The sequence below is a fragment of the Hylobates moloch genome, unplaced genomic scaffold (genome assembly GCF_009828535.3).
Source record: "Hylobates moloch isolate HMO894 unplaced genomic scaffold, HMol_V3 SCAFFOLD_13, whole genome shotgun sequence".
Lineage (NCBI taxonomy): Eukaryota > Metazoa > Chordata > Mammalia > Primates > Hylobatidae > Hylobates > Hylobates moloch.
In genome coordinates, this window is record NW_026652288.1 from 38,890,470 (window position 1) to 38,901,812 (window position 11,343).

The window sequence follows — 11,343 nt, forward strand, 5'->3', positions numbered from 1 at the left end:
GGCTCACTGCAAGCTCCGCCTCCCGGGTTCACGCCATTCTCCTGCCTCAGCCTCTCCGAGTAGCTGGGACTACAGGCACCCGCCACCACGCCCGGCTAATTTTTTGTATTTTTACTAGAGATGGGGTTTCACCGTGGTCTCGATCTCCTGACCTCGTGATCCGCCCGCCTCAGCCTCCCAAAGTGCTGGGATTACAAGCGTGAGCCACCGCGCCCGGCCGATAGTTGTTTTTTATTTTTGTTTTTTTAGAGATGGGGTCTTGCTCTGTTGCCCAGGCTGGAGTGTGATGGCGCGATCTCAGCTCACTGCAGCCTCCGCCTCCCAGGTTCAAGCAATTCTCCCACCTCAGCCTCCCGAGTAGCTGGGATTACAGGGGTGCACCACCATGCTTGACTAATTTTTTTGCATTTTTAATAGAGACAGGGGTTCGCCATGTTGGTCAGGCTGGTCTCAAACTCCTGACCTCAGATGATCCACTCACCTCAGCCTCCCAAAGTGCTGGGATTACAGACATGAGCCATGGCGCCTGGCCTGTTTTTAATTTTGAAATAAAACAGGTTTATTGATGCCGGGCAGGGTGGCTCACGCCTGTAATCCCAGCACTTTGGGAGGCCGAGGCGGGTGGATTACCTGAGGTCAGGAGTTCAAGAACAGCCCGTGGTGAAACCCCGTCTCTATTAAAAATACAAAAATTAGCCAGGCGTGGTGGCACACCCCTGTAATCCCAGCTACTAGGCAGGCTGAAGCAGGAGAATTGCTTGAGCGGGGAGGCAGAGGTTGCAGTAAGCTGAGATCGTGCCACTGCACTCCAGCCTGGCAGACAGAGCGAGACTCTGTCCCAAAACAAAAACAAAAACAAAAAAACAGCCTTATTGAGATATAACTCACATACCATACAACTCACCCTTATTTATTTATTTATTTATTTAGAGATGGAGTTTCACTCTTGTTGCCCAGGATGGAGCGCGATGGTGCGATCTCAGCTCACTGCAACATCCCCTTCCCAGGTTCAAGTGATTCTCCTGCCTCAGCCTCCTGAGTAGCTGGGATTACGGGCATGTGCCCCCATGCCCAGCTAATTTTTGTATTTTTAGTGGAGACGGGGTTTCACCATGTTGGCCAGGCTGGTCTCTAACTCTTGACCTCCGGTGATCCACCTGCCTTGCCTTCCCAAAGTGCTGGGATTACAGGCGTGAGTCACCGTGCCTGGCCCAACTCACTTTTTTTTTTTTTTTTTTTTTTTTTTGAGACGGAGTCTTGCTCTGTCTCCCAGGTGGGAGTGCAATGGCGCGATCTCGGCTCACTGCAAGCTCCGCCTCCCGGGTTCATGCCATTCTCCTGCCTCAGCCTCCCGAGTAGCTGGGACTACAGGCGCCCGCCAACACGTCCGGCTAATTTTTTGTATTTTTAGTAGAGATGGGGTTTCACTGTGTTAGCCAGGATGGTCTCGATCTCCTGACCTCGTGATCCGCCCGCCTCGGCCTCCCAAAGTGCTGGGATTACAGGCTTGAGCCACCGCGCCCGGCCACTTTTTAAAGTATACAGTTTGGCCAGGTGTGGTGGCTCATCCCAGCACCTTATGAGTTACATGATTGCAATTTTTTTTCTCCCATTCTGTGGGTTGTCTCTTCACTTTCTTGATGATGTTCTTTGAAACTCAAAAGTTTTACATTATGGCTGGTTGGTGGGGTGAGGTGGCTCATGCCTATAATCCCAGCATCTTGGGAGGCCGAGGTGGGACGATCACTTGAGCCCAGGAATTGGAGAACAGCCTAGGCAACACAGGGAGACCATGTCTCTACAATTTTTTTTTTTTTTTGAGATGGAGTGTTGCTCTGTCACCCAGGCTGGAGTGCAGTGGTGCGATCTTGGCTCACCACAACCTCTGCCTCCTGGGTTCAAGCAATTTTCCTGCCTCAGCGTCCCCAGTAGCTGCAATTACAGGGGCACACCACCACGCCTGGCTAATTTTTTTTTTTTTTTTTTTTTTGTATTTTTAGTAGAGATGGGGTTTCACCATGTTGACCTGGCTGGTCTTGAATTCCAGACCTCATGATCTGCCCACCTTGGCCTCTCAAAGTGCTGGGATTACAGGCATGAGCCACCATGCCTGGCCTTTTTTTAAAAAAATTATTTATTATTATTTTATTTATTTATTTTGAGAGAGAGTCTTGCTCTTGTTGCCCAGGCTGGAGTGCAATGGCGCTATCTTGGCTCACCGCAACCTCCGCCTCCCGGGTTCAAGCGATTCTCCTGCCTCAGCCTCCCGAGTAGCTGGGATTACAGGCATGTGCCACCACGCCCAGCTAATTTTTGTATTTTTAGTAGAGACAGTGTTTCACCATGTTGGCCAGGCTGGTCTTGAACTCCTGACCTCGTGATCCACCCGCCTTGGCCTCCCAAAGTTCTGGGATTACAGGCGTGAGCCACTGCGCCCAGCCACATTTAAATTTTAAAGTATAATTCTTGCTGCTTATAATTAGAAGTGGGAAGACTGTTTTGAAGTAAGGAACTTCCCTGGCCACCCTCGCTAAAGTTGCAACCCTACCCTCACTCCATTTCTCCTTTTCTGCTTTATATTTCTACAAAGCACTTATGTGATAATAAGCTGTATAATACCGTACTTACTGTGTTTCTCGTGTGTCCCGACTACAACTGTCAAATGCGTGGGACTGGGCTTGTTTTGTTCCCTGCTCTATCCCTGGAGGGTAAAGCAGTGTCTGGTATAGAGTGGATACTTAATAGATATTCGTTGAATGGGGCCAGGGGCGGTGGCTCACGCCTGTAATCCCAGCACTTTGGGAGGCGGAGGCAGGCAGATCACTAGAGGTCAGGAGTTCGAGACCAGCCTGGGCAACATGGCGAAACCCCGTCACTACTAAAAATACAAAAATTAGCCGAGAGTTGTGGTGCATCCCTGTAATCCCAGCCAGCTACTTCGGAGGCTGAGGCAGGAGAATCGCTTGAACCTGGGAGGCGGACGTTGCGGTGAGCTGAGATCGCGCCACTGCACTCCAGCCTGGGCGACAGAGAGACACCGACTCAAAAAAAAATTAGTTGAACGGAATGAGTGAACAAACAAATGGATGGATGAGTGAATGAATGAACGAAGGAACAAGTGACCGCTCGACCTCCTACAGCGACGGCGGCGCAGGCGCTCCCGCACCACCCCCCCCGCCACCGCCAGAGGGCGCAGACAGGCCGGGGCCCGTGTGTCTGCCCCGGGCCCCCGCCCCACGGGATCCCGGCCCGGGAGCCCCCGACGCAGGGACCCGCCCGGGGTTCTGGGTCCCCGCGCATACCTGAACCCCGAGCGACTGCGTGCCTCAAGCCGACGCAGCGGCCTACTCTCGCACTGCAGATGGGGAAACTGAGGCCCGGGTGGCCGGGGCGGGGCAGACCTCCCGACGAGCCCGAGCCCCCGCCCCCAGCTAGCCCCGCCCCGGCCCGTAAGAAGCACCCGGGGCGCGAGGCGAAGGCGCACAGCGCCGGGCCAGGCTGGGTCCAGCAGCGCGATGGCAGCTCAGCGGCTGGGCAAGCGCGTGCTGAGCAAGCTGCAGTCTCCATCGCGGGCCCGCGGGCCAGGAGGCAGTCCCGGGGGGCTGCAGAAGCGGCACGCGCGCGTTACCGTCAAGTATGACCGGCGGGAGCTGCAGCGGCGGCTGGACGTGGAGAAGTGGATCGACGGGCGCCTAGAGGAGCTGTACCGCGGCATGGTGAGCCCGGGGAGGGCTCGGGGGTGGTCGGGGACAGATAGAGCCCGGGCGCGGAGACCCCAAGCCCTTGGGGTCTCGGTGCACACTCGCTGGTGCACGGCCAGCCTGGTCTGCACAAGAGGATGAGGGTCCCAGGGCCAAGCACTCACTGGCCTGGCCGTCCGTGCCCTATGGCATCGTGCTTGTGGACACACCGAGAGCGACACACAAACACCTGGGTCTCCAGAGATACGTCCAAACGCCTGGGGAGGGCCAGGGGTTTAGCATATGAGGAGGGAGGAAGCTAAGTTGAGCTGAAATCGCCACGTCTGGAGAAAGAGTGGGGGAAGGGGGGTGTCATAAAGCCAAACATAGACATGGTGACAGGGGAGATACAGCCACACAGAGACCCACGGCAAAGGAAGCAAAAGCAGACACAGATGTGCACAGTGAAGGAAGCTATAGCTACTCAAGGACACAGCCCAGAAGTAACAGCCATGTACAAACCCACAAAGACACAAGCGGGGGCGGGGGGGGTCACCTACAGTTCAACATATGCTACAGCCACAGCCACCCACAGGCACAGCGGCGTGGGCCACAGCCGTAGGCAGACACAGCACAACCCCACTGGAACACAAAATGACTCAAGTTATGGCCCTTCCTTATCTCCTAAAGAAAAGACTATGACCACCTTCAAGCACAAGCGCTGATCCACAGCCACTCAAAGACATAAAACAACAGAAATTGGCCCAGCACAGTGGCTCACGCGCTTTGTGAGGCCGGGGCAGGAGGATTGCTTGATGTCAGGAGTTCAAGACCAGCCTGGGCAACATGGGGAAAACCTGTCTCTACCAGAAATCTTAAAACTTAGCTGGGCGTGGTGGCATGCACGCACTTGTAATCTCAGCTTCTCAGGAGGCTGAGGTAGGAGGATTGCTTGAGCCTGGGAGGCCAAGGTTGCAGCGAGCCAAGATTGCGCCACTGCACTCCAGCCTGGGCAACAGAGCGAGACCGTGTCTCAAAAACAAACAAAACGCAACAGAATTTATAACTACACCCAGACATAAAACTGTGTAAGTGCCGGGTGCGGTGGCTCACGCCTGTAATCCCTGCACTTTGAGAGGCCAAGGCGGGCGGATCACCTGAGGTCAGGAGTTTGAGCCCAGCCTGACCAACATGGAGAAACCCCGTCTCTACTAAAAAATACAAAATTAGCCGGGTGTGGTGGCGCATGCCTGTAATCCCAGCTACTCGGGAGGCTGAGGCAGGAGAATCACTTGAACCCGGGAGGCAGAGGGTGAGCCGAGATCCCGCCATTGCCCTCCAGCCTGGGCAACAAGAGCGAAACTCCATCTCAAAAACAAACAAACAAACAAAAAAACTGTAAGCTATAGGAACAGGTGGACATACAACCGCAGAACCCACTGCTGCTCACAGTCACACAAGAGCCTAAGCCACAGCTACATGTATTGACAGACACAGGTACTTCATCACTTGAGTTTCTGCTTGACGTCACACTTTCAGTGACTTCTTTTTTCTTTTTTTTTTTTTTGAGACGGAGTCTCGCTCTGTCGCCCAGGTTGGAGTGCAGTGGCGCAGTCTTGGCTCACTGCAAGCTCCGCCTCCCGGGTTCACGCCATTCTCCTGCCTCAGCCTCTCCGAGTAGCTGGGACTACAGGCGCCTGCCACCACGCCCGGCTAATTTTTTGTATTTTTAGTAGAGACGGGGTTTCACCGTGGTCTCGATCTCCTGACCTCGTGATCCGCCCGCCTCGGCCTCCCAAAGTGCTGGGATTACAAGTGTGAGCCACCGCGCCCCGCCTGTGACTTCTTTTTTCTTTTCCTTAGAGGTGGGGCCTCACTGGCTGAGCACGGTGGCTCACGCCTGTAATCCCAGAACTTTAGGTGGCCGAGGTGGGCAGATCACTTGAGGTCAGGAGTTTGAGACTAGCCTGGCCAACATGGTGAAACCCCGTCTCTACTAAAATTACAAAAATTAGCCGGGCATGGTGGCAGGCACCTGTAATCCCAGCTACTTGGGAGGCTGAGGCAGGAGAATCACTTGAACCCGGGAGGCGGAGGTTGCAGTGAGCCACGATCACATTATTGCACTCCACCCTGGGTGACAGAAGGAGACTCTGTCTCAAAAAAAAAAAAAAAGAAAGAAAGAAAGAAAAAAGAAAAAGAGATGGGGCCTCGCTATGTTGCCCAGGCTGATCTTGAACTCCTAGGCTCAAGCAATTCTCTCTTGTTGGCCTCCCAAAATGTCAGGATTACAGACGTGAGCCACTGCGCCTGGTCTTCTGTAACTTCTGTATGCCACAGTGTACACAGGACCCACGAGTCCTCCTCTTCATGGTGCGACAATGGTGGAAGGCACGGCCCTTCTCCCACAGTGACATGCAGTCCCTCTGTTCTCAGACTCACACCTGGGCCCATACGGGTGAACCAATCTGGTTGCTAGTGGCAGGTGGCATCTATGAGGCCATTTTTGGGTGGTGGGCCCCAAATGCTGATGTGTCCCACACCCAAGCCAGAGCCACACACCTCACACCTCACACCTGCAGGACCACAGGCCACTATACGAAGCCACTGCACGATGCCGGGTCCCTCTGCAGCTCAGCCAGCCCCAGGCCCTTGGCATCAGGCTGTGGCCCTGGCAGAGACTCGCATACCTGTGTCCTTGCTGAAGCCCCTTCACCACACATGAACCAGGACCATCCAGCCCTGAAGCCCCAGGCCTGAAGCCAACAGCCGGACTTTGGGTTGGGGAGGAAAGGATTCATAACCCCAAGGCTCTCTTGCTCCCTCGACAGCTGGGGACAGCTGGGTCCTGTTCCCAGCAGGGGTACTGAGCCAGCCTGCGCTTGGGCCACTGCCTGTAGAGGCCATACTCAGTGCCCCGCTCTTAGCAGCTGAGTTGAGCCATGACTCATCCCACCCACCCACCTCGAGGGGCCTCGGTGGTCCTCCCTCCGGTCTCACCAGGCTGCATTTTGGCCCCCTGGGGGCTGGCCCAAGCCTCCCCTCCCTTCCTGTCCCCTGGGGGAAGGGGCCGCCCCAGCTGGCTGCTGGCTGCCAGCCTCTCCTCCCCCACACCTAGTGCTAAGACTTTTCCTTGAAAGGGCAGAAGCCAGCCCCTCTCCCGAATCCCAGAATCTGACATTCCAGGACTCCACTAGGCCTGTTTTCCTCTGTGGGAACTACAGCCAAGGCGAGAGACCCGTGCCAGCCCCGAGGCTGCCGGGGCCCATGGGTCCAGGCATCGGGCTGGTACAGGGCCCCGGGGCTCTCTCAGCCCATCTGTCACCCACCCCCCCAACACCCAGATGTCCCGCCTTGGCAGTGCTGTCCCTGACTGCCACATTAATGCTCCAGAACCCGCCAGCTGGGCCCTGGGGCCAGTGGGGCTCCTGCAGAGCCCTGGACAAAGGCGAGGGAGGGAGGGAAGGGGATCCTAAGCACCCCTGCCTCCCTGGCCCTAGGAGGCAGACATGCCCGATGAGATCAACATTGACGAATTGTTGGAGTTAGAGAGTGAAGAGGAGAGAAGCCGGAAAATCCAGGTAGGTGGGGGGGAAGTGTCCCCCAGCCCCCTACTTTGCACCTCCCTAAAAATAATAGCAATAGTTCACATGTTTCCTGAGCGCTCACTAGCTGCCGGGCACTGGTGTGATGGCTTTACACGTATTCACTCACTTAACCCTCACAAAACCCTCCGAAGCAGGCGCTAGTGTGAGCTCCATTTTCCCCATGAGGAAAACGAGGCCCAGAGAGGTTGAATCTCTTGCCCAGCGTCACACAGCTCAGAAGGAGCAGAGCTGGGCGTCGAACCCAGGCAGTTTGGCAGCCATGTCCTTGCTTATGGCTTATGCCTTTTTAGAGGAGGGAAGTGCTGTGTGACCCTCTCACCCTCTCTGGATCTAGTGACTCACCCCTGCCCTGAGTCTATCCACATGCCCCTTGGGCTCTGTTCCTCTCTTGAAGCTTGGTGGGCAGTCCACCCTGGAGTCTGACTTCCATTTGTCTTGCTGCTGGGGAAGGAAAGGGGCTGGAGGGGAGTAGGTGTTAGTCATTTACTGTTTTGTTTTTTTTGTTTTTTGTTTTTTTTGGTTGGGGGTTTTAGGGACTCCTGAAGTCGTGTGGGAAACCCGTCGAGGTGAGTTTTCTCTCCCTCATTCTCTCCCTGTTCAGGCCCCAAGTACTCTGATGGGGGAGGGGGAAGAAGCTGGCAGAAGGGTCTCTGGGGAACATTACCCAGCCCCCCCACCTCCGGCCCCGACCTGCCCTCCGCAGCTCTTTCTGGTCTCCAGGGGTGTCTTTTGTCCTTCTTGTCTCTCTCCCTCTCTCCCCCATCTGCTGAGGGGGCTCCATTCTGTCCTCCCCCATCTGCCCTGTTTCTGCCTCTCCTGTGCCTGCCCTTTGGCCACCAGCCTTTGGGCTCGGTCTCCCTCTGTCCTCCCCTGTCACTGCCTCCGCCACCCGGACTCCCTTCCCCACCTCTGGGGGCCCTCCCTCCTCCCAGACCCTGAAGCTGAGCGGCCCAACCCCTCCCACTTCCTTCCCTGCTTTAAAAGGGAAAACTATTCATGTTTCTCCAACTAGCTCTAGGGACAAACGTCATTGCGTTTCTGTTCGCCCTGGATCTATCTCTGGGGACCTGTCTCCACATGTCTCTGTTTCTTTCTCTGTCCTTATGTCTCTCTCTGTCTCTATCTCTACATGTCTATCTGTTTCTCCCCCTCCCCCACTCCGTGTCTGTCTCCTTGGATCTCTCTCTCTCTCTTCCTAGCTCTTTCTCTCCACCCCTCCCATTGCTCTTTCCCCATCTCTGTCTTTCTCCCGGCTCACTTTTCTCTCTATGTCTATAGCCTCTGCCCCTAACTCCCCCAACCCCACAATCAGAGAACAGGAGGAGGCACCCAGGTCAGGGACTGGGCTGGACAGGGGCAGGGGGTGCCCCCGCGCTGTTCCCATGTTCTCAGCTCCCCCGCCCTGTCTCAGGACTTCATCCAGGAGCTGCTGGCAAAGCTTCAAGGCCTCCACAGGCAGCCCGGCCTCCGCCAGCCCAGCCCCTCCCACGACGGCAGCCTCAGCCCCCTCCAGGACCGGGCCCGGACTGCTCACCCCTGACCCTCTCGCACTCTCCCTGCCCCGCTGGACGCCGCCCGGCTTGTGTATAAGTTGTATTTAATGGTTCTGTAACAATAACACTGTGTGGCTGTTTTTCCTCCCCCCGGGTTACCATGGACTTCCCCTAGCTCCCCCCATAACCTCCCTCTCTCCTCCTGTGGCCTCTGCTCATGTCCCTGTCCCAGCGCTGCAGCTGGGCCTGCCAGATGGAGAATCACTCCTCCTGGGCCAGAGAGCATGAGAACGGGCCCTGCTGAGCCCATGCCCTTGGGACTTATATCCTAGACCTCGCCTTCCCTTGAATTCCCCACCCCACCCCCATCCCCAGTCCCAGCAAGCAGGGCCCCTATATTCGGGCTCCTGCAGGAATCTGGGTCAAGGGGCACGCTCATGACCAAAGGTGACCGATATTGACTCAGTACAGGTGATCACACAGCAAACAAATCATTCAGCCACTCCATGAAATCTGCGCTGTGCTTATAATGGCCCTTGGTACTGAGGCTGCAAAGATGAGAGGAAGATGGTCTCTGGCATCAAGGTGCTCACACACTATGGGGGGAGAAGGGCCTGAGTGTGAGGATCAGAGCAAGATGTGCTGAATGGCTCAAGATACCTGGGAGCTTGGCAGAGGGGAGGGAGCTATTCACTCTGGCGGTGGTGAAGAAATCTGGGAGGGCCTCCTGAAGGAAGTGACATTAAGGTAGGCTTTGAAGGATGCATAGGAATTCTGTGAAATGGATACTCCTCTCTGAAGACTCTGAACTTATGGGTGGAGGGATTGATATTGGGGCAGAGCCAGGGAAAACACCAAATATTGCCAGGGCCATCCACCAGTCAGGAAGGACAATGGCCCCCAGAGCTGGGTCAGGGAAGACCCCTATTAAACCCAGGTTAATCCTTTCATGCTGGGGCATGGAGAGGCCTGGAGGGTCCCAAGGGAGCAGCTGGGCCATCAAAAAGTGGGTAGTGGCTTTTTAAAAAAATTGTATTTTATGTTTTTTAATTTTATTATTTAAAAAAATTGATTTTGTTTTTTGAGACAGGGTCTCATTCTGTCACCCAGGCTGGAGTCCAGTGGTGCAATCTTGGCTCACTGCAGCCTTGACCTCCCCAGGCTCAGGTGATCCTCTCAGTTCAGCCTCCCAAGTAGCTGGGACTACAGGCATACATCACCATGCCCAGCTTTTTTTTTTTTTTTTTTTTTTTTTAAGGAACGGGATCTTGCTGTATTGCCCGGTCTGGTCTTAAACTCTTGGGCTCAAATTATCAGCCTGTCTCGGCCTCCCAAAGTGCTGCAATTACGGGGGTGAGCCACTGTGCCTGACCTAATTTTATTTTAGAGACAGAGCCTCACTTTGTCACCCAGGCTGGAGTGCAGTGGTGCAATCATAGCTCACTGTAGCCTTGACCTCCTGGGCTCAATAAATCCTCCCAACTTGGCATCCCAAAGTGCTGGGATTACAGGTGTGAGCCATCATGGCTGGCTATTTTTTTACTTTTTTGTAGAGACGAGGTCTCCTTATGTTGTCCAGACTGGCCTTGGACTTCTGGGCTCAAGCAATTCACCCACCATGCCCAGCCCCTCTATTTCAACATTGTCTTTTTTTTTTCTTTCTTTTTTTAAGATGTAGTTTTGCTCTTGTTGCCCAGGCTGGAGTGCAATGGTGTGATCTTGGCTCACTGTAACCTCCACCTCCTGGGTTCAAGCGATTCTCCTGCCTCAGCCTCCTGAGTAGCTGAGATTACAGACATATGCCACCATGCCCAGCTAATTTTTAGTATTTTTAGTAGAGACAGGGTTTTACCATGTTGGTCAGCCTGGTCTTGAACTCCTGACCTCAGGTGATCTGACCGCCTCGGCCTCTCAAAGTGCTGGGATTACAGGCGTGAGCCACCGCGCCCAGCCATCTTCTTTTTTTTTTTTTTTTTTTGAGACAGAGTCTTGCTCTGTCGTCCAGGCTGGAGTGCAGTGGTGCGATCTCAGCTCACTGCAGCCTCTACCTCCCAAGTTCAAGTGATTTCTCTTGCCTCAACCTCTCAAGTAGCTGGGATTGCAGGTGCACCACTATGCCTGGCTACTTTTTGTATTTTTAGTAGAGATGGGGTTTCACCATGTTGGCCAGGCTGGTCTTAAACTCCCGACCTCAAGTGATCTGCCCACCTCGGCCTCCCAAAGTGCTGGGTTTACAGGTGTGAGCCACTAGGCCTGGCCTATATTTCAACATTTTGTTTTATTTTATTTTATTTCATTTTTTGAGATTGAGTCTTGCTCTGTCACCCAGGCTGGAGTGCAGTGGCACGATCTCAGTTCACTGAAACCTCTGCCTCCTGGGTTCAAGTGATTCTTCTGCCTCAGCCTCCCGAATAGTTGGGATTACAGGCATGCACCACCACACCTGGCTAATTTTTGTATTTTTAGTAGAGACAGGGTTTCACCACCTTGGCCAGGCTGGTCTTGAACTCCTGACCTCGTGATCCACCTGCCTCGGCCTCCCAAAGTGCTGGGATTACAGGT

General features: G+C 54.6%; 1 protein-coding gene across 1 annotated transcript; it reads left to right on the forward strand.

Moving 5' to 3' along the window:
- The first annotated feature begins 3,442 nt into the window (after positions 1–3,442).
- PPP1R14A (protein phosphatase 1 regulatory inhibitor subunit 14A) lies at positions 3,443–8,906 on the forward strand. The gene is made up of 4 exons (XM_032173057.2): positions 3,443–3,716; positions 7,181–7,261; positions 7,822–7,854; positions 8,700–8,906. Exons 1-4 carry the CDS (start codon positions 3,516–3,518, stop codon positions 8,826–8,828), a joined length of 444 nt encoding a protein of 147 aa, XP_032028948.1. The 5' UTR covers positions 3,443–3,515; the 3' UTR covers positions 8,829–8,906.
- Positions 8,907–11,343: the final 2,437 nt, after the last annotated feature.